At 51.7% G+C, this 23,323-nt stretch overlaps 1 protein-coding gene and 1 long non-coding RNA gene across 2 annotated transcripts; one reads left to right on the forward strand and one right to left on the reverse strand.

Annotated features, from left to right (window-relative positions):
- Positions 1-983: 983 nt before the first annotated feature.
- On the reverse strand, positions 984-5,830 carry LOC119104816 (uncharacterized). The gene is made up of 4 exons (XR_005094989.1): positions 5,799-5,830; positions 4,255-4,353; positions 1,866-1,978; positions 984-1,167 (listed from the first exon to the last, which is right to left on the reverse strand). It is a non-coding gene; the product is annotated as an uncharacterized LOC119104816 (long non-coding RNA).
- Positions 5,831-12,748: 6,918 nt separating this feature from the next.
- Positions 12,749-20,043, forward strand: LOC119104652 (lysine-rich arabinogalactan protein 19). Its single transcript, XM_037228371.1, has 3 exons — positions 12,749-12,847; positions 15,183-15,281; positions 18,808-20,043. Exons 1-3 carry the CDS (start codon positions 12,784-12,786, stop codon positions 19,623-19,625), a joined length of 981 nt encoding a protein of 326 aa, XP_037084266.1. The 5' UTR covers positions 12,749-12,783; the 3' UTR covers positions 19,626-20,043.
- Positions 20,044-23,323: the final 3,280 nt, after the last annotated feature.

Genomic DNA, 23,323 nt, shown 5'->3' on the forward strand with positions numbered 1-23,323 from the left:
CCATAAGCAGGCTATCTCCAGTGGCTAAGCGTCCCACGGCACGACTCGCTGATGATTTCCTGAATGGGGAGTACGCAGTCCGTTGTATCCAGCCCGTGCCTCAGGTCAGTACTCAGCCACAGATCAGATTCCAAGACACAGCTCAGCCTGTTCCTTTCTCCCTTCTCATCACGGCATGTACAACCTGTCCAGCGAATGCTGGTCCGGTCTGGTCTTACCCGGCCGATCTCCAGTCAAGTTCAGTTTAACGTGCAGTCTCCAATCCCCAGGCTCCAGTCTCTGGCCGCCAGTCTCCAGCCCTCAGTTAATCTAGGATATACTAGTCTTGGCTATATGTTCACTCCAGCTCACTGCTGCTTCGGGCAGCTTTGCAGCGCTATGGTCACTTCGACTTGTACTATTCACGTCTCGGATAACACCAGCCATGGTCCACACGGCACCCGAGCCCGAGCGCAGTACCCTGCCATCATCACTGACCGGGGGTCCGCGTACCGGGCCGAGCGCAGCGGGTCAGGTCATCCATGTCACGTCACGCGTGTCCGACGCGTTGATTGACGGGCCGGAGACGCGCGACCCGCGACCTGACCTGCCGGGCCGCAGCAGGCCGCGGCCACACGGTACTAGCGCTGTGTACGTATTTCAGTCACTTTTCCTTTCCAGTCCAGTCCAGTCCAGTCCAGTCCAGTCCAGCCTAGCCAAGGCTTCAGCCTCCAATGCCCAATGTCCAGTATCAAGTTCAGTTACAGTGTACCAGTTCAGGTCAATGTCCAAGTCCAGTGTCCCAGTCCACGTAGTCCCAGTGCTTCAGGCCTGCCATGTCCAGTGCCCAGTACCCCATGTGCCAAGTGTCCCAGTGCTCCAGCTGTCCAGTGTCCTAGTGTCACATGTGACCCATGCCCAGTGTCCCATGTGTCCCAGTGCCGGCCAGTGTCCCCAGTGTTCCAGATGTCCCATTTGTCCAGTGTCCAGTGTCCGGTGCCCAGTGTTCGGTCTTCAGTCCACTAGTGACAGTAGTTTCCAGCCGCGTCGAGCCGGGCCACAGCGACGAGCCCGGCTCAGCTGGCCGCAAGACCGGCCGACTAACCGCTGGTCAGCTGATCGATCTCCACGCGCAGCTCGCTCTTGATCTCGCCGGCGATTCTCCGACCGTCGATGATGGAGGCAACCCTGAAACGGAGCGGCAGCCGGTGCCACACTCAGACCCCGACAGACAACGGGGCACTGGCGGCGCGACGGCCGTGGTTGGTGGGCCTCACAGTGTCTGGGCTCGGTGCGTCGTGGCGGAGCCCTCGCTACTGATCACCTCACAGCAGTGACGTGACTTCCGCTGGTCAAGTCCCTACTATCTGGCCCTCCCGCCTCTATGACGTCGCTCTCGCTGACCAAGCCGCAGCCATCTGGCGCTCCCGCCTCTATGACGTCACTCCCGCTGATCAGGCCCCTGCCATCTGGCGCTCCCGCCTCTATGACGTCACTCTCGCTGGTCAGGCCCCTGCCATCTGGCACTCCCACCTCTATGTCGGAACGGCAACAGCGATACCACATAAGAGGAATTGTAATGCCGGATCAGGCCAATCAGCAGTTACTCCTCACAACCACAGAAACACTGTCCGCTTCATGCTTGACCGTTTTCCCGGCTGACAGCTGCGGCTCTTACGTCCACAGACACACTGCGTGCTACAGTCAGAGTAGCTGTGTGGTCTGATCTTGACAACGCCTTAACATTGATGTTAGAAGCCAGCGATTCTTGTCCCCCCCCCCCCCCCCCCCCCCCCCCTCCTGCCCTGCACCTCTCTCAACACACCACCAGCCGTGCCATCAACATTCAACCAGAAAGTATTTGTGCATGAACATGCCAGACATACCCCCTCGCAGAAGTCGGGCAAACTGATTTCAGTTTAGCACTGCGGTTAAGTCCATTCCTAGCTCTCAGTGGCAGCTGCAGGCTCAATGACCTAGCTAAATGCAAAAGAGCCATCTGAAACACAGGAAATGTGCATGTTAGTGTAAAATGTGCATCTGAAACATTCATAAAAAGCGCTCTGTTTTTGTCGGGAAAATCACCCAGCGTCTTCAGGGACTGGAAAGCTATGATTAATACAGACACTGAGTGGATTTCCCACAAAAAGCGAGAGACAGCAGTGTGCCAGTGCTAAAAATTATTCACCAGGCACACACAATCGAAAAGGTTAACAACCACAGCTGCACAAGCAAGTTGTCATGGATAAAATCCTTAAAGCATCGGTCATATCCGCAGCAGGAACGCCCGACCGGAGACTTCAAACCGCGTGATGATCTCACAGCGCATGCGCGCAAGCGTCACACGACGTCACCAGGGGAGCTCGCGGGCGTGTTCACCGGCGACCAGGGGTTCAGATGGCACCTTACAGCGGCGGTAGCTTCATAGCGTTACAGCGGCTTCAAGCGTATGTGCGTCACGACACTACATCCATTCTGGCAGTTGTCCTTTGTTGTCCTGCCCTGCCCTGCCCTGCCCTGCCCTGCCCTGCTGCCCTGCCCTGCCCTGCCCTGCCCTGCCCTGCCCTGCCCTGCCCTGCCCTGCCCTGCCCTGCCCCGCCCCGCCCCGCCCCGCCCTGCCGTCCTCTTTTAAGTACGAAGCACAGCACAGCTGACTGCGCCGGTCGCCGTCCAGTTTTACCTTACGTCGGATTTAACCCTCGTGATGGTCGGCCATAAATACCCGCCCGTCTGACACCGGCGTCGGTTACGCGCGCGCGAAACAGAGGCACGTGTTTAAGCATTCAACAGGGTTTCTTACATGTAGGAGAAATAGCGTGTGCATGGACCAAACCATTGAAAATATGTCGCAATGTTTGAGTTACGATGAATGCATTATCCCTACATACAGAGTGCTGCCAATTGACGCAGACGATGAAACCTTAGGAATAGTTATCAGGACACCATATGCATCATTGGAATGCGAATGTACGAGCAATCTGAGCATGCTTACGAATAATACGCGAAGCATTGTATGTGGATGGAGTCGTATGGATGCTGACGTCAACAGTCCAGGCTTCTCGCGCGTGCGAAGGGACCAGGAGCGCGGGAACTAACAAGCAAATAATGTCTGTTCAGTGTACCGAGTGCGCGGAACAGCGTGCACAGGCAGCCCTGAGAACAGCTGCTCTCGAGCATGCTGCAGCTACTGACAGAGCACCGTGGACAAGCTATGGCTGTGCAGAACTATGTCGTGTTATATCAAATAAGGTCGCTGTTGTAGGTTTCCGAAGCATGTCCGAAAAGCGCAAGTTATGGAAAATGAACGGTCACAACACGCAGAGTGCAGGGCAAGTACGCTAGCGTGCTTCCAACCGGGGTCGTGCAGCGTCAAAAGATCCCGTAAAGGTGAAGAAATTATTGTGAAGTCGTTGCCATTTATTAATTCAAGAACTGCTCTCACGTAGGTATCGGGGTCCTCGCCTAGGACAGAACGCAAGGACAATCGACGTAGTCTCTTACGACCACAGTGGCGATAGCGCTCCGTGGCAGTGTGAGCACTACGTGAGAACATGAGCGACGGACAGCGCGTAATCGCAGCGAGGACATGCAGGTGCTTGCCCTGCTGAGAGGAGAAAACTATGTGACCCGTGTGTGTGACCTATGCGGATGCGGCACAGGCTTACTTCCTCCCTTCTACCATCGCGATGACAGGATTGTCATTTGCCTAGGCTTGACTTGACAGCCTTAAGCTTGCTTCGCGCATTCCCATGGTCGTCAGTGCTCTTCCGATCCTGTCTTTTTGCCAGTCAACTTAAAGCGAGCTGACAACACCTGCCTGAGTTCAGAAAACGGCGCAAGGTAAGAGCGAGAGCAAGTTCCGACTGCTCTCTCCTTGGCCGCAGTGTCCGCCCACTTGTTGCCAGTAGTGCCGGCATGTCCAGGCCCCCGACTGAGAACAACATGCTTCCCGACTTCTTCGAGGGATGTGATAATTCAAATAACCTGGTCAACTAAGACACGCTCTGTTTTCGAGTAATGGATGGCTAGAATACTGCTCACGGCGTCGGGCAGAATAAGAAACTGCTCCACTCATTCCCCCTCCACAGAGGCTGATGCCACCTTGATAACAACAGTTCAGAGGTAAAAACCGAACAAAAAAGAAACAAACAAAATGAAAAGTCCCCCAGAGTTGTGCAGGAATTGTTGTCCATTTCATTGACAGCTGTGAGCTCACATCACCATTATGTAAAAGGGCTGAGCTCATTTGACCCATGATGAAGCTGCCTGACTTACCTGTGACATTACTGTTCAACACCACTGCTTGGCTCAACAAAGGATGAGTTCAGTGCACAAGTTGCTGCTATTTGTGCAGCAATATCTAGCAAAGGCAACCTGCAATGACAATTAGGTATGTCAGGTAAACTGGCAGTTGCCAATTATTCTTATGGGGAATGTAGATGGAGCAGTGTACCCTTTGGTTGAGTGTAGTTTCAACTACTTTGAATCAAAATAACAACATTGTTGGGCATACACAGCAGATCCAGTGGCTATGAAGTACAATGGCCCTCAAAACATACATTTGGAAATGTTTCACACTATAAGAATGCTCCTGTCACAAGCAAATGATCATCTTCATGCACAAAATTGGGCTGCTGCTCCAGCTGGCAGGGTTCTGATGTAGGCACATTCTCAGGACCAATTGAAGCCTGACAACAGGCAGAGAACTTTCTGGAACATGGCATGCATACTGAAGCACAAGACAAGGATGGCATAATAGTCCTTGACCTGTAATCCTACCATCCTGTATCAAAAATTCTACAAAACCAGCATGTTTCCTGATCCCACAGTTTTGGCAGATGGTAAAATAGTGTCGGTTCCACAAAACAAAGTGCTCACAAGACCTGGCTTGGACTTGACCCCCTGATTTTGAAATGATGTGCTTGGCTGTGGTCTTGGGTTTTATAGTTCCAATTGGCTTTAGTCTCCTGTTTTCTAAGTTTCAAGCTGCTCACACCACAATATACTATGGGGTCACATGGAACTGTGTGACCAGGTCATATGGGTCAGGGCTCACACCAGGCCTAGGTCCATCCCTGCAGAAAATTTGGATTACATCTTTAAAAAGGTCAAGATCAACAAAACTTGAGCTTCAACCTGTGCTCATGTCACTCGTCTCATGTCAGTCCATTAAAAATCCATCCAATAGCTGCATGGCATCAGTGAGTCAAAACTCAATGATATGTGCAGAGCTAATGTCAGGTCAAATTTTCCTTATCATTTTCAACAAAAGGTATGAAAATTATCACAATTTGTTTGCCTGAATTGATTTTGCAACATTTCACACTTACTTCTTGTAATTTGTTGCTAATGGTCAGATGCCACATGAGCTCATGCAAACACCTATGAGCATACCATGAGACATCAGGTTCTGAATAAGAAATGCTAACAAGACATTGTCATTTAACTGGAATATCCTCAAAAATATTCAAGACCGATTATTGGCAGAAAAATAATTCCTGATGCACATGGCATTTCCTAATGCATCACAAATAACTTAGATCTTACTTCAAAGGGCATGCATGCCATGCCAGTTTTTTACAAACCCCTCACTTCACTTTCCTGCAGTCCAAATCAAGGCCGCATAAATCCGAATGGTAATTTACAAAAACAGCATACCGGTTAGCGTATAATTCGTGACCTGTCCTAAGCAAATCATACAGAGCAACAATACAACACAAAATAAGCATTGCTGCATGCAGCTAACGGAATATTCACGGCCCAACATGCATGTGCTGCGGCTGTCTGCTAGAATCTATTTACGCCCGCCTGCATCTCACCTCGAACCAGCCAGCTGGACATTTCGCCGATCTTTTGCGGCGGCTTTGCAAAGAAACTCGCGATGATACAAATATTGCGCAGTAACTACAAAAACATTGCTGAAAGATTGAGCTAAATTCTACAAATTTGTCATGGCCTGGTCCAGAAGTGAACGCTTTACAAACCACACAAGTGACACCCTGCCAGTAGCAAAGGCAGGTGAGCACAGCTTCACGTTCCCGCCCCCCCCATAAGTTCCGAAGAGCCCGAAGGGCGCAATTTGAGGGTCTAAATGGCCCAAAAAGCTAGCTAGAGGCTTCATTTACTCAAATGCCAGCCAGACGACCGTGCGCATTGATCAGAGGCCCACTGTGTGGATAAGGGCCTATATTTCGGCCAGACATCACCAGCAAGGCACAGTCGGCTCCGTAGCCTCGTGGGACTCAGGGCCCATTTTCCAAGCAGGGGTTAAGTCGGTGCCAGCGATTTTATTGCTTGGGGCCCCACAGAGCCCAACAATGACCCTATGCTGTCAAGGGGCCCCGAGTCGGCCAGACGCATTGTTCGAGGACCCCCGAAGAGCCTGGAGGGCGCACCGGGTCCAAGGATCAGGGGTCTGATTGGAGGGTCGAAGGGCAGAAAGGGCTGGGCGGGGTCTTATTCAGGGCCAAGACTCGCGAAGATATACTCTCAAATAACGGTCAGAGGACCCTTTTCGCTGATCGGGGATCCCCTGAGTCGATATGGGCCCTTATGTTGGCCGGGTACCACCGTACCACATAGTCGGCCCCGTGTCGGTATGGGACTGAAGACACTCTTTCAATTAGCTTTAATGCCGGGGCCAGTGATTTACAATGGTCGGGGCCATATATCTGTCAAGGGCTCACAGCGCCTAACAGAGCCCCCTGTGCTCGCGAAGGCCCCGAGCCGACTGAGAGAATTGTTCGATGAGGTCCGAAGATTGGTCCGAGCGGCCCATCGGAAGCGACGATCAAAGGCCCGATTGGAGGGCATAAGCGCCTGAAGGACAGGTTGCATTTAACAAAAAGAATCGCGGCCAATAGGGTCGTGACTTGAAATATCAGTCAGAGGTCCTCTTGCATCGTTTGAGGAGCCCCTGAGACAATGCGGGTGTCTAAGTCGATAAGAAACGACGAACACAAAACAGTCTTCCCTATGTCCGGCTCTCTAAGCACATGAGGCTCATTTCCCAAGCAGAAACGAGGCCAGGGTCCGCAATTTGCAATGTTCGTGGTCCCTGACGCAATGGGAGGCTCCTGTGTCCGTGAGGAGCCACAGTGTCGGAAAAGGTCCTGTGGCAGCAAGAGGCCTCCAGTCGGAGCGGTGTTCGAGGAGGCCGGAAGAGGGGGTGAAAGGTCTCTCGAGACCAAAGATCGAGGACCCGATGGCATGACTGAAGGGTGCGAAGGGCTGGTTGTAGGTCAGGTTAAGGACTCCCGCCCATTGGGCCGTGATTTCAAATGTCATTAAGATTATTTCTTGCACCGATAGGATCCCCGACACAGAGTGTTTCTCTTTCGGCCAGAGATCACGAACAACAAACAGTGGGCTTCATGTTGGTCTGAGCTCTGCGAGCCCTTTTCCCCAGCAGGGAGAAGGCCACGCCCTCGTCTTACACCGGTCGGGCTCCCGCATCGTTCAGCAGCCCACAGTGCCCAACGGGGCTTTCCATGTTAACAAGGGGCCTCAAATCGGTCTGGGCAAGATTGCTCATGAGAGACGGGTACGGGGAATGGCAGAGGGTCTCTTGCGTTGGTCGGGGGCCTCTGACAATTGAAGGAAACAAGAGCTTATGAGTACTCACCTCGAGGTAATAGAAGAAAAATATGCTAGTCGGTGCCCCAGTTCCAAACCGTGGGCACTATAGCCCTTTTCCAGCATGGGCCGTTAAACCCAGCTAGAGTCCATATGCAATTATTTGGCCATCTGCGATGAGAAGGAATGTTATTGCGTTAATGACGGCTCATGCGTCGATCCGGGGTCAACTGCGCGGGTCAGAAGGCCTCCCGCGTCAGGGAGCGGACCAGAGTGATACGATGTATCCCTCCAAGGTCCTCCGAATCGGCCAGGGGATGCCGCCCCGTGTCGCCAGAATGACAGCTGAAAAACGCACTGCGTTAGGACAGCATAACCCTCCACTCCTTGACCGGGAACGAAAACATACTCCGTAGTGCTATATTCAAGGGGCCCCTTACCGGAAAGAAATAGGCAGTCTCATTGGTGCTGAATGGAGTGGGTCGACATTAGTTCAAAACGCACAAGGCGATCCCGTGTTTCCCTGAGGACGCTCATCGTTTTAAAGAATCGACTAGTGAAATAAATATCATCAAAATGTTTTGAGTCTGCGCGCCGGGCGCCGATAGTGTAGTGGTTAAAGCCACTGCCGGTCTGGGGAATCACAGGCACTGGGTTCGATTCCCCCGCGGTGCCCGCATTTCCTGCCAGGGTGAGAGGCAGGCGGCGCCGTGTAGCCCCTGCAGCTGAGTGCGTCATAAAGCCCCAATGACGCGCCCGCAATTTCGGGTACAAGGATAGCGATGGCTTCGGTCGCAGTTTTCGTAAAACCGAACGGCGTTGGCCACTGCAAGTAACGCCAGGAGGCGGGCGCTGAACGCGCGACAATGACCTGAGTAAAATAATGTTTCTGAGCGTCTTTCGAAATTATTTCGTGCAGTTCAAAGATTACACTGGGCGAATCTTTTTTAGGCCTTGAGGCTGTCCTCTAGGGAGATTAACAGTTACAGAAACACCAAATACAAATTTTGCCAAAGCTCTTCCATTTCCACAACCAGATTCCAACACCAATTCGCGTTCCTGTACAGACAAACCAATACGTTATTGTCATCAATCTGAAAAACGCGCATGTGAAATATACACCCGAAACATCTCTAAATGTACGATTTGGTCTCCGAAGATGCTTAAGGTACGTCTTTCAGATGCTTCACTATTTTCGTCCGCTTGTCGGCCACGGCCTAGTCTAAGCCGGAGGGCCGACGCGCTGCGGCCCAGGGAGACTGCAACGCCTGGCGTCGAGTTTTTTGTTTTGTTTTTAAGATATACGAGCGCGCATGCCCAAAACTACGTCCCACAATGTGTGCCACTAATCAATTATGATTTGATGTTGCAGATATCCAGACAAACGTGGCCAGGCAATGTTAAGATAAATTGTTGAAGCATTTTTATCTTCAGCCTGCATTCGCGAAATCCTTGCCATTTTTGTAAAACCCAGATAAAAATTATGACGAAATTTCTGAACTCTATCGGTATAAAAACAGTTCACTGGATCATTGTAAAGTGAGGAGCGCTGCCGTCTTATTTCGTGCACTCATTTAATGCGTAATTTTGTTATTTTATTTATTACAAAGCTGTTGCCTAGAGCAATCTTTTTCACTTAAAAGTATACCAATAGCTATAAGTGAGCTTATTTAATCATATATGATGCCTGGTTTGATATCTTCAGATGTGAAACATAGCCTTTCATTGACAGCCTACCAGTTGACTCAACGACGTCATTGCCAATTCCCTGCACGAAGCGAGCATTCTGGTCACCTGCTGGTATTCTGGTGACCCCAGACAAGTGTGACAGATCTTACAAATCTCAATTAAGCTCGGCATTTTTAACTCAGCAGTGCAAACCAAAGGACTGAGGCCGTCTCCGGTCTACGAAACAACGTTTTATGTTTTTTTACGTTGGTCTATCAATCTAGTCTGAATTTTGTATTGCACAGAGCAACCGCAGAGTTGCGGTTTGTTTTCAGTTGGGGGTCTCGGCTTCTCTAACTTGGAGAAGAAATTGTACCAAACCACGAAAGAACCCGTCTTTGAAATATTTTGGGTTGCATCAAGCCATTTGTCACTGCTTAGCATTTCGCCTTATTTTGTTTTCCAAAACTTTATCCCTGATTGCTGGGACAAAACCGCCACTAAGCGGTGCTTGCGTGAGCCCCAGCCAACACGCACCTATCAAAGGATTTCATTTCGACGGCAGAATTTTATGGAGAATATTTAACGTGCGATAATGTTCGGCGCCATCTGCGCAGGCTTATGACCTCTCCCGACTTTGCGCGGCCTCCAGAGTGAAAAGCATGCGACTGTGGTGACTCGAACCACCGTCACGGCATGGGTTGGACGGAGGGCAGGTACTCTAACAGATTGAACAATGCGGACGGATGTAATAAGCGGCTTAAGCTCAATGAGCCCTAAATTGGTCTTATTGTTTTCAATAGCGCTTACCTAGGTGACGCTGATTGTGGAATTTTTGCGAGATCCTCGTGTGAAATGGTCTCACGTTCCGCAAAAATGCCGTTTTGAGTGGTGGCTGATATACATCTATATATATATATATATATATATATATATATATATATATATATATATGTATATATATATATATATATATATATATATATAATTGACCGCGAAACGCTGCCTCCATTTCCGAGCAGTTTTCAGAGCAGAGTTTAGAGCAGAGTTCCAGCACTTTCAGGGCCTTTCTGAGGCTTCAACTTTCACAGACCACACATCCCTGCGTCTCAGACATGATGGCTCCTTTCACCCATGTGGCACCCAACAGACCTCTGTTTGGCAGCGCCGGGGTGAATGACCAGCAAAGGATGGTTGCGTTAGAATAAAATCAGAATTTGCCAGGATGCTATATGGACCGCGGAGCCCAGACTGCTGGACTGTTGACAGCGTGCGTCCACTCCAGGATGATGCCGCATAAAGTTATCTACGTACATTTGGATGTAGCGTAGAGATGGATACAGACGCACGCAACCCCAAAACGTTGCTACCGACTGTTCATAGCCGAAACACTTGTAGCTCGCGACGGGCTTATCTAGTGTAGTATGTGCCTGGCTGGAACCTGCCGTCTGTCAGTCACACGGCACCCGCCGTCTGTCAGCCACACGACGCCCACCGTCTGTCAGCCACATGACGCCCGCCGCCTGTCAGCCACATTGTACCCGCTGTCTGTCAGCCACATGGCACCCACCGCCTGTCAGCTACAGCTTCAATTCTGCGGCCTCCACCTGGTGACCGAAAGTCATGTAAGGTGGCTAATGCGAGGTCACGGGTTCCGGGACGGGAGCTTCTGACGGGCGCCATGTCTGCGTGTGGCCGCGTCCTGTTGGTCTCCGCGTTTCTGGCAAACAGAATGTTCATGAGACGCAGTATTTCACGCGGGCCCGGACCGCGCCTAGACTGAGGCCAGTCCAGATGTCCATAAGGGAGCAGCATCGCGGTACACGGGCACTGGCACGCTGTAAGGAGCTAAACCACGGGGCTAATCCTGGGCAGCGTTTAGGCTGGCCACATATATCAAACTGAGAGAGAGAGAGAGAGAGAGAGAGAGAGAGAGAGAGAGAGAGAGAGAGAGAGAGAGAGAGAGAGAGAGAGAGAGAGAGAGAGAGAGAGAGAGAGAGAGAGAGAGAGAGGTCTTGCCAACTGGGCATGGCATTCCGCCGTTATTTAGCGATATTGTTGTTTGCCTGCAGCGTGTGCGTCGCATCTTTTTCCGTGCGACAAAAGATGCGACACACAAAGATGCGACAAAAGTGCCGCACCGCTTTCTGTATCCTTGCGGAAGTGAGAACTGAAACACCAGCTTCACGAGCACTTCGCCAACACAAAGACAACTACAAACGCCCTCCGGTGACAGCGGTGGTCTGTGTGGGAAGGTGGACTGAACCTCACTTTGACACCGACATCACCGGGCGGATAGACATGACTCGGCGGTTGCGGTGGACGGCCACGTGCCCTGAGTCACGTGGCTCACGCTGCGGGCGTGATGACAGTCAAGTATCACAATTACAACGCACATACTAATAACTGAAAACAGCGTTGCGTAGCCCACAGCTATAAGTTCGGGTGCATCTCCTACAGACATATGGCTATGTTCAGACCTTCAAGCGAAACTGTCTCATACGGGTACTCAAGATCCTTAAAAGACTTGAAAAATCCATAAAATCCTGAGCCCCGAGAAATCAAATGGAGTCAAGAGCTTCGAAAACGGATATTTATCTTAAAAAAAATCCCGTTTATTTTCCAGATGACTTCTGTAAAAGCTCTCCAGGAGCCCCTGGAGAGCTATTACAGAAGCTTTCTTGGGTTTTAAAAGCTCTCAACTTCGTCCCTCCTTGTCGCTATCCTGGCTATACACACATACATTCACGTATACATCCATACATCGTGGAATTCTTTCATCTAGCTACTTGGTTATTAGCAACCAGCAGCACCATGCTTTGTTCCACAAAGCTTACTTCAGTTTCATCCGCGGATGGGAAAACTTATTATATCTAGGTTGGATCAAAAGGGAGTGGAAGCAATCAAACATGATCCGTCTGAGACGCTTGTGCATTTTGCACCAAATCTGTAGGTTGGTCGCCAAAAGGCCTTTGGACTGTTTCCAGTCTCTAATGTCTGGCTCTGTTTCTGGCTGCAGTGACACAAAATTGTTGTGATTACTCGTACGGGAGCCTGCCATGCATTGTCTCCGTCACAGATAGCATGACAATCCAGCGAAATACCACCAGAGGGGGGGGGGGGGGGGGGGGGGGGCACTGGCACACGGGATTAACTCCGTAACGTCAGCGACCCAGAAGCTTTGCAGTAACGCCTCTAGGCGAATTAACCACGGCTTATGAAGCATCCGTTGCGTGAATAGTTCTAGTCCAGACATTGCAAAATCCTTCGTGTTTTATTCGGCCGGATTGATCCCCAGTGAAACGACTCTGTTATTTCCATCCTGATTATTTCGAACATATATTTTCATGTGAGGTGGCTGCTGACTGCACGTCACAGACCTTCAGCCCGGTCTGCTGGACTGAGCAGTGATGAGCCGGCCCTCCATCACCGCGCGACACTGTCTGGGACCGGCAGCGAGCGGCCGGCCGCAGCGGTGGGCGGCTCACCCCTGGCCTTCACGTCAGCGGCGTTCGGCACAGGAGGAATGCACGCCCCGGGCCAGGCCGGGTCAGAGCAGCCATGCAACGGTCCGTGCAACACCTCCTGGTGGCCGCCTGCTGGCTCCTGCTGTGGCCGACACCAGGTGAGAACAGGCCCTGTCCAGCTTACTCCTGCTCTCGCCGGCCTGTTGGCTCCTGCTGCGGTCGGTACCAGGTGAGATCCGGCGCTCTCCAGCTCACTCCTGCTCTCACCGGTGTGCTGGTTCTTGCTGCGGCTGATACAAAGTGAGATCAGGCCCGGTCCAGCTCACTCCTGCTCTCACCGACCTGCTGGCTTCTGCTGCGCCATGGTTCGGACCCGGGCACGTGCGTGGTGTGAACAGTACGCGTTCAGAGTGTGATTTAGAGTCACAAGGTCACATTGCTGATTCGTAATCAAACCCGAGTTTTTGCACTCAGGTCAATGTGCGGCGTCACCAGCGGCACACATTATACTCCCGACACTTATCCCGTATCACATATCATTTCACTACCGCGCTAGGCTCACATTTCCTCGAATGGAAGAGCATCACGCTGCTAACGCCGGCAGTCCGCTAAAAAGACGAAACTTTTTAGGGAGAGGAAGATGCCCTGGTTGCTGTGCGTTTTCATGTTTTGAACAAACCGACACCTTTCAAGTTCTTGTAATTATCTGAACAAATACTACTATTATGACTTCAAAAATTTGAAGGAGTCGCCAAAGAATGACATACTACACGCATTACCCGCTTACTACGGCACAACATCACGCATCACATCCTCACAGCACATGCTCGATATTAGCCCGTTTTCGAACGAAGCAAAGTTTCGCCTTTGTCAAGACAGGTCGGGCAGCCTTTCCGCACGCGCCGGCGTGGACCTCCCGTGCTGCTCTGCTGATGGACTCTTTAACTGGCAGGGAGTCCTGGAGATCATCGCGATACACCAGCCCCGTGTGATGTTCCCCATAGGAGGAAGTCTGATGGACTCAGGACGTGGGAGTGGACCAGGCACTCGTGGGCGGTTTTACGGGAATGGCTCTTCAGCTTTAACGCTATTCCGGCCGCAGCAGGCTTGCCCGGGCCATCTGCGTGAGGGGGAGGGGGAGGGGGGGCATCATATTGCTGGAACTAATTGCTTGGGAAGTTACCAACGCAGCTTAAGGGAGCTTTATCCATATTTGTAAGGTTCGCTCCCGGTTTCGGTACCTGGGAGCAGGCCCTATCTTATCACATTGATTGGACAGGAGCCCAGAATACCCCCTCACTCAGAGAACGTCCTTTCTCCCTAGTCAAAGCGACGCTGAGAGACATGAACAGCTTTGACAAATGTAGGTAACAGGGTAGTCTGCAAATGAAAGCTACGGTATTCGTTACTCTCCAAAGCCTTTATATGTTAAGAGCAACAACGGCCTCCATCTATCGCCCCCTCCCCCGCCCTCGCAAATCCCGGTCATCACGTTCTTGCTTTCTCTGAGCAAGTTCCTTAAAATGTGCCTTGCTTCGGAACTGTTGGCGATCTGCGTCCTCAGGTTACAGTGATCCGATGACTCCCAAACAACTGATGACGCATCAAGCTGTGGCCTCTGCACTATGCAATGGCATTTCCTGCACCAGGTCGGGGACTGGGGTGCCCAGAATCTTTTTGTTTTTGGTTGACAGCCCCGGCTAAAAACTGGTTCTGTCTGAGAATCAGGTGTCTACCAGGAATTCTCCGATGTTTGTCATTGTTCAGTTAACCACCAGCAGAACGCATTTCGATCCTTGAAGTCAGCGAGTAGAAAGCTCTGCCTGGTCCGCATTTAGTGCGGATGTGCCCCGACATTTTCATTCTGGATTCGGCTGGCGGTGTTCAAGGATATCTCATGCAGTTTTACAAACGGTATCCGGTGCCATGTATTTTCCTGTCGTCCATGTAATGGTGCAATTACCTATTCGGTTCATTCAGTCGGGGTCTCCACCCCCCTTCGCCTCTATACCTGAACCCGGGCTCGAGCATTCCAACTTTCATGGGAAAGGGAAACCAATACAGAGAGAATGTCGTTTGTTAACGTGCTTTGTGGTTAGATTAGACCAACTTTTCAGTGTTCACCCCGATCTCACCAATTTTCCGAAACGTCGCTTCTAGTACCATGCCTAGTTATTGAGATAAAAACATAAAATTGATGCAAAAACCTCGAGACGCACGACCTGATTTAACATGACGCAGGTCAGTACGCCGTGTGACGGAGGGTAAGAACGGCCATGTTGTATATGCGCAAATTACCATATTTGGCTCGCTTATGGCTGCAATCCTACTCTCGTGACTTGTGAATTCATTTGCTGCGTTTCAGAAACTTTTCTGCCGTGCAAATGGCCAATAAAGACTGTGACCTTTGACCCCAGGTGCTCACATCACCCCATGTGCCAGTGAAAGCCCCCTCGGTACGCAGCTGACTGCCGCATTTGACCCGGTTTACAGGAACAACAACGCCATTGCTGTCTGTCAGCGGTAGCACTGCGCAGTTCCCTGCCGCGAGCGTGGGGGCCTCCCAGGAGCCTCTGCGGGTCACACTGAAAGGTCAGTGGGCTCCTGCGACGTGTGAAGTCCCGAAACTTTTCCGTCATGAAACTGAGATGTGGCCTCGTGACTTACTGTAGGCTGCACCAGCCGGTTTACGTAGCAAATTGGGAAGATTTTCAGCTTGGTGCGAAACTTCGGTAGAATGAGTTTGCGCGCTTGCTCGTGTAAGCGAGTCTTAAATGGTAGAATGCGTTAATAAAACGCCGCGTTTGAGCTCACCCGCATCGTTTATAGATGCCTCAGTTTTGCACAGAGACGCAGCCAATGGAGAAGTTCCGGGAGGGGGGGGGGGGGGGGGGGAGCCGTGCTTCATCCTTACGCTTGGATCTTTTTCGTTTTCACTATAGATGGCTCCCGACAGAGTGTAAAAATCGTCGTGATGTGTACTCACCGAGTTCTTAGCCTCATCGTTAAGAAAATCCTTGCTGTATCCTTGGCATGTGTGCCAATTCGTATTTTTTGGTGGGGGCCCTGTCTTCCAATGTTGAGTTGGGCTCCTAGTGTCACCCGGCACCACCCCCAATGCTGGTCTGCTCCCTGCAATGTTTTCTTTTGCCTGCAATTGTAAGCAAGCAAAGGAAAAATGGTCATTACACAAAGACTATCACCTTTGGATATTTTTGGTTGGTCATAGCGACAGAGACATCCGTGAATTCCATTCGGGGAGACCCTCTTCAGACTTTCCATCAAGAAGTCGCCAGCCCTACATAAAAACTCAGATTTGGTCGGATTTTGGCTGCCAATATCATAAAATCACTAAAAATACCACAATAAATACACACTTAACTGACTGGTCCATGCAACAGAAATAATCACATCGCACAATGCGAACTCTCCCTTGCAGGAGCAGTGAGTATTGTGAGCTCGCGTAGTCGGTTATGCAAGACTGCCATGACCTCGGATCACCCAACACCCTTATTGGTTTTACCTTGGTGCTTACAGTCGAACTTTGAGCCCAAATAAAGTATAAAAAACAGTAACTGATATTTTTCGTCGACCATTTACCACGGAAGACCACTAGCTCAAACAAATAACAAGCTTTTTTGTCTTCTGTTTTCGATCAGTTGAACGCCCTACCTTCAAGAAATCCACACTCGGCTCAGGCATAGGTGCAAAATAAGCGCTAGAACCGAACGAAGCCGGCTCCAGCTTCGGCTTTGCTTGGCGAAGCCGACAGTTTATTACAATGGCTTCAGACCCGCCCTCGCTTTAAGGAATTGTTCACGGCTAGTTTGGCTTCGATTTCAGCTCCGCGCCGTTGGAACCTGCCATGGACGATGGCATAGGTTTCCAGTTGGGGGGGGGGGGGGGGGGGGGGCAAGATCTTCCAGGGGCCTCCCGGACAAGGTAGGGCCTTCTCATAGGCGAGACTCCTGCGCAGCGTCGTATTTAATGGGGAGGGGTACCGATTGCCTGTGCCCCTTATTAAACCGTTACATGTAGCATACCCAAGTAAATCAATGTTGACACTTAAACCATCTAGTACAGGACCTTCTTAATTTCCAGCAAAGTTCTCGCGAACCTAAAGCAAGGCCTGCTATTCCAGAAAAGAGCCTTAGGATGCTAACGGTTCACGAAGAGTGCCCCCAAATCTAGTAAAGGAGCCTCGCTGTCTCAAAGCGGGACATTCTGATCCGGCACCGTGGCTCTCTGATGCACTTAAGCCACCTCCTGTCCCAGAAATGGGCCTCCTGAATATAGAGAGTGCCTCCTAAGCCAACACAGTTTCTCCTGGCTTGCATCAGGGGCCTTCTGATCCAGCAAAGATGCCTTCTTAGCACAACATTGGGCTTGCGATCTGGAGCATTGGCTACCTGATTCATAAAGGTGACCTCAGGACCCAGAAACCGGCCCTCTTGATCTAGCAAAGGGTCTCCTATTTCTGATTTATTATTATCTTGTTCAGTTGTAGCGGTCTCCTTGATCTGAATTTTGGTACTCTACGTTTAGCTCCAATGCCTTTAGTTCGGGAAGAAGTCTACCAAAGATTTAGTCATTTTGATTCCAAAAATTTGGCGTGGGAGAGGGGGTAAATTATATTCTTGCTTCCCCCTGCCTGCCAGCAGGGTTGGCAAGAGCAGCTGTCTCCTCTTCCTCGCCCACTTGTCGGTAGGGGACAGCTGCGCCCCTTTGCCCCCTCCCCCTCCCCCTCCCTGCTGCGCCGTCCAGAAGCGGCTGGAATCGGCTTTGTTTTGTGTTATTCTTAAGAGCTGACTTCGGTTTTGACTTCGGCGTCGAACATGATACCTGAATTATGGCTTCAGTCTTGACCTCATGCCGTCTTGAACTGCTGGCTTCAGCTCTTTCGTGGTGTTTTTCTCTAAAGTTGCCTCTTAACTTCACACAAAAAGTCTTGCCTGCCCTTTCACTTCAATAAACCACGCAAGTTATCAATGTTGAGACGCATATATGGCTTAAAACAAGTCATCATCCAGACCATTTAACACATGACGAGGTGGGAGAGATAAATGACCAAAACGTTTTGCACATGATATTAACATACAAGACGAGGACGGCAGTCTGATAAATCTGTCGTTCGCTGTGCCCACACTCCGTGTCATTTGATTTTCTTTTGTGGAATCCTAAAGGTGTTATGCGATGTCATGCAGTTTTTACAGATGGCGAAAATTTTTGGACTCGTAAAACGGTGTTGTACGCTAAATTAACTCTGCCTTTGAGCTCGTTTTTAAAGGAAGGCAACACAACAATTGCATGACCAAATTCCATCGACCTAGCATCAGATATGAGGGTCAGACCAAGGTCAAGACTAACCTGTTTTATTTTCCTAGGGCCTGCTGTATAGGGTAGTTTCTGGCGCTCATTTCGAATTTAATGAACGCGGAAGCCGCATTATACATCTTTCATGAGCCTCGTATAGGTTAGAATAGGTCACTGACCTGAAATAAACCAGGTGAGCATTTCACTTTTATGAACATGCTGACTGGCATAATCTTTGTCGCTTATTAAAATACAAAACTCAGAGCAGTCTTCTATGATTTTGGTCATCATAAAGTTCTATCAAAAGTTAAATAAGGTCAGTGACCTTGAATGAGAATGTGAGCTTTTTCTTAGAACAGGTACCCATGTTCTGAGGACACTTTGGAAACCAACTTGGAGTTTGACCATTTTGACATGATTTGACCCGAAGGTCATGGCCAAGAAATCTCCACCCTTGACTCCAGTGATTCTGCGTACGGGCCAACATACCCTGTGAATTTGGCGTATCTAGCCCTATTGGTTCCTGAGATCTCAGGGGGTTAAAGTGACCATCCACCCGAACGAAGGGTATCCAACCGCCCACCCGGGAGCGCGTTAACAAACTGCGTCTGTTCGGCCGGCTCTGGGCCCCTTCAGAGCCTAAAAGCCACTTCGGAACCCAAGAGAGGGTTAGCCCCATGCCTCCCTCCGCCACTGGATCCTCCACTGGCCTGCGGCGTCCTCCCCTCAGCTTGTAGTACATAACCCTTTAGTTGCCGTCCCACCTCCCAGATGCCACCGTTGTAACTACGGCGCTCTCCTACAGATGGCAGCACGGTCGAAGCACTGCCGTGCAGCACTGCCGTGGTCCTAGCCCCGGTCTACACGCGGCCCGGCTGCCAGCCCATCACCGTCCTGCTGGAGTTCTCCGACGACGGCCGCTTCGTGGCGCTGGTGCGAGGCCGGGCGGCGCTCGTGGACGCTGGGACGGCACTGGCGATACTGCAGCAGGTGGCGAGCCGGCTACAGCCGCCCGCCCGGCTGGCGCTGCTCGGGCGATCCGTGGTGATCGTTTGGGACGTCGTCAGCACGCCGCCGACAGCGGCACCGACTGCGAGCGGTGGGAAGCCCACGCCGACACCGACAGCTGGACCGCCAGCGCCGGACCCGACCGTCGTGACCCCGACGCCGACGAACGTCACTGCGACGGTGAAGCCGGTCACGGAGACTCCAGTGGTGACACCCACCGACTCACTGCCGACGGCCGGTCCCGTCGTCACACCGGCAACACCCACAGATCCCACTCCTGCTCCCACGCCCCCTACTCCTGCTCCCACAGATCCCACTCCTGCTCCCCGGCCCCCTACTCCTGCTCCCACAGATCCCACTCCTGCTCCCACGCACCCCACTCCTGCTGTCCAACGCCCCACTCCAAGACCCACAGATCCGACTCCTGCTCCCTCTCATCCCACCCCTGCTCCCACCCCCTCGCTGATTCCAATTGACCCTAACGACCTTGTGGGTCTGATCAACAGCATCAGGAACACGCCGGGCGCCAATGTGACCACGGTGTCGGGGGAGTCGCGGAACCGGACCCGCACCGTGACCGTGACCAACGACACGGTCATCCGTGAAACGGGGTGATTCCCCCCCCCCCCCCCATCCTAGGGGATCTTGGACTCTACCGTCGCCGACAAGCCGCTCACCGACAGCGAATAAGATTAAGATGCGTGATGATTTCACTCAACACTCTGTGTGTGGTGGAACTGAAGCTCTCAGAGCCGGATGCGATCCATCCATCGTCCTGTGCGTGGCGGAGCTGAAGCTCTGAAAGCCGGATGTGGTCCATCCATCGTCCTGTGTGTGGCGGAGCTGAAGCTCTGAAAGCCGGATGTGGTCCATCCATCGTCCTGTGCGTGGTGGAGCTGAAGCTCTGAGTAACAGATGTAATCCATTCACTGCCCTGTGCGTTGTGGAGCTGAAGCTCTGCGAGACGGACGCGGTGCGCGGAGCGCGGTACCAATCGGCATCTTCACGACAGCGAATACAGCTGTCAATACCAGTACCATCAAGCATGACCCGGCCGTGGGCCATGCTCTCTCACCAAAGCTGAGACGGCGCTCCGCCTGACCAGACCGTTCTTCTCTGAAGGACAGTCTCACTGTGCGAGGGCGGCCGGGGCCTGTCACTGTCGTTCCCAGTGTGAGTCGTGGTGCACAGAATAAAGCAGACCGTATAGGATGTATGCGCCGCTAGCTCAGTCAAAAACTGTGTCGAGGTTTTTGCTGTCAGATGCATAGGACTACTTGAAACCGTGCGTACAATACACTTCATGTACCAGAGCCGCCCAGACCGTACCAAACTATTGGGTTTCAAGCCTAAGAAAGCCCGTTAAAGCAGTAAAGGGCACCAACGTACTTTGATGTGTCCGCTGTCATCAATGCGCCAAGCCGCTAGCCCATGTGGTTTGAATGAACATAGACTCGGAGAACACGTGCTGGCGAGGCCATGGCGGTGGCGGCGGCTCGCCGAGTTCGGCCCGTCTGTGCTAAAACCCTCATCGGCTCCTCCCTATCGAAACGTTCTCGATGAGCTACACCTCCGCTGGTAAGGAGCAATAGGCTCGTGCTATTGACAAGGCCGCCTTACTCCACGTGAAAGCGACGTGAGTCCCCCGCCAGAACGCCCATGCACAGCTCTCAGTTAAGCGCGGGGAAGCGCCTAGCCTACAAATCGTGAATTGGGTGGCGTGCTCAGAAGGCGGGCGAGCTGGAGAAACAGCAGTCGCTCAGACAAGGGGAGATCTGCATCAGAAGAGGGGCGAGGCAGCGACCCCGCTGACATTGTAGACTTTTTATCGCACAGCAAGGCGTCTTTGTGCATAGGCGATCAACCGTTGGCGGTGCATACATGGCATGGCAGGCATGGCTGGACTGCTTGTAGAGTAATGGCCATAATTCGGTGACCCGGGGAAAAATGCGTGTCACCAAACCCGAAGATTCCTCCGCAGTCGACAGCGGTGGTATAAGGCTGTTAGGTGCCAGGACAACGCACTCGTCGGATTAAGGCTTCGAATTTTCGGTTTACCCCCCCCCCCCCCCCTGCAGAAACTGTCACCAAATGCTTGCAGGCCGGTTGTGGTGGTTGTTTGCACAAATGCGGCGTTTAATTTGAAATGCATTTACATGTGCGCAACACGGCTATCGGCGGGCAATGCATATCTCCCATCGGTCGGCATCACCTGACAAATCTATCCGCGGCCGGTCTGATTGTAGATTTAAAGTGGTTATCCGTGCAAAGTGGGTGAAACCATCTGTATGCTATATTACTGTTGGAGACCCATCGGCCGGTGATCGTTCCTCGTTCACCATGACCGTTCCTCGGATCGTTCCTCGGTCACCATGACCCGCGTTGTTTAAAACATGCCATTAAGGAGCATTGATATCAACGGCCAGCCTGTTCGTGGCGTTATGCCCAGAATGCGACGGCCCGGAAAATATCTATAATTGCGAGCGAAGAGTGCACGATGTGTACTCGATAGCCCTGGTATAGCGCTATCAGCTGTTTGTAGAACAGCACTGTCAGATTGTGCGCTATGTGCATGTGCATAAGTAGGAAACAGCGCTGTGTGTATCCGACAGCAGTGGTAGCGGGCTATCAGGCGCCAGTACGACACACCCGTCACCTTTTGGTTTGATTCCTTTTGCTCGATCCCGCGACAGCGTGCCACTCAATTGAACAAGAGATGGGCAAACCCATGCAAATGTTTGATCTTTCTCCCAACTTGACCGATGATCCACTCTCGAGATGGGATATCTTTGTAAACCATTGAGGCATTTGCACGGATAAGGCACAACTAACTTGTTATGAGACGTATCGATATCAGTTATCAAGAGATGATTGTGCTTGGGTGCCCCTCACGCAGAACAGCAGGATACGCTCTTGCGATGTCACTGAGAGTGTAGTTTTCCCCGGACCTAAGATATGAGGACAACATCACGTGGCATTGTCAGTGTCATCTCGTGCCATTATGAAGCGGGATCAAAATATCGCGCTAGTGTAGAGTAACTGACACCTAGTCGGGGGTGTGAGCTGATATCAGTCAGCATCTGGAGTCAAAGCTCCGAGTCTTTAAGGCATCACATAAATTGCATCCATTTTCATTCAATATGTGCACCGATGTTGAAGCCCCATTCGCGCCTATTAATCCAACACGAACCAAAGGAGATTGCACTTTTCTGTGTATCAAAACATTTCCACGTAACATGAATCTGCATGACACATTTACCTTCACACCACCTCAACGTCAGCAAATAACTTTGAATACCATACAGCACCATATTGCAGACGTTTCTGATGTTACAAACGTTTCCAACATTCCAACACGTTCCAAACATAGTCGCGCCTAACACGGCATCCCATCGCAGTCCTCAGACGGCCGTGCCGCCCGATGGAACGGCGAGGAAAGGACTAAGTACAGCAAGGAATACGTTACACGGCAGCTGGCACAAGCCAATCACACAGCAACAGAGCAGCAAGTCAACAAAACCAAAATGGCGAAATGGTTCGAAAATCAAGGCGTCTGTGCTGATGGAGCGCGCGCAGACATACCACCCCACGCACCGAAAACCAATGCATCGTGCACAGCACGCGCGATAACTGAGCACGGCATCAGACCGCAAGCGGCCGGGCCCATCAGCAGTTTGCACTAGGACAAAGCATCTCACTTCAGTGCGCTGAAGCACGCGTGCTGAACCACGCGTCGCAGCGCTACGGAGCTGGGCAGGAAATGTGTGTTGGGGGAAGGGGGAGGCAAAGGAACCGCACTGAGTCATCCCGCCCGATCCCTGACGCCATCTGTCACGTGACAGCACTGACCCGGGCCCTCCTGTGTCCGCTACGGAGATCTCGTGAGCGCCCACGGCGATTCCGAACCTGGTCCATATGACGTCACGACAGCGATAGCCAATCAGCAGCTGAGTTGCGAGCGGCTGGCTTGGACTGTCATGCGGGTGACAAACCAGTCAGAGTGAAGAGAGCAGACTGAGACGAGACAAGCATGGCATGCCATCGTGAGGCGCTGGACCTCCGGACACAGGCGTGGCAGTGACTACCGAGCGCATTACCGAGATATCGCAGCGGACAATCTGTGCTGATGGATGCTGTCACCATGATCAATCATCACACGCCGACATGATCACAGCAGCCTCGTGAGCGACCTTCAGGACGTCACGCCCACGGTGCCCAGGCTGACCTGTTCACAACGACCAATCCGCGGGCAAGAGCGACACCACACTCACCAATCAGCACGCCGGCAGTGACGTTAATGCAGCAGCTATCCA

Source organism: Pollicipes pollicipes, unplaced genomic scaffold, assembly GCF_011947565.3.
Source record: "Pollicipes pollicipes isolate AB1234 unplaced genomic scaffold, Ppol_2.1 Scaffold_6052;HRSCAF=7182_pilon_pilon_pilon, whole genome shotgun sequence".
Lineage (NCBI taxonomy): Eukaryota > Metazoa > Arthropoda > Thecostraca > Pollicipedomorpha > Pollicipedidae > Pollicipes > Pollicipes pollicipes.

Coding starts and splice junctions, on each gene's coding strand:
- LOC119104652 (XM_037228371.1), top strand. CDS start 12,784: ATGCAACGGTCCGTGCAACACCTCCTGGTGGCCGCCTGCTGGCTCCTG. Junction 12,848..15,182: donor CCTGCTGTGGCCGACACCAG/GTGAGAACAGGC, acceptor CCCGGTTTACAG/GAACAACAACGCCATTGCTG. Junction 15,282..18,807: donor TCTGCGGGTCACACTGAAAG/GTCAGTGGGCTC, acceptor GCTCTCCTACAG/ATGGCAGCACGGTCGAAGCA.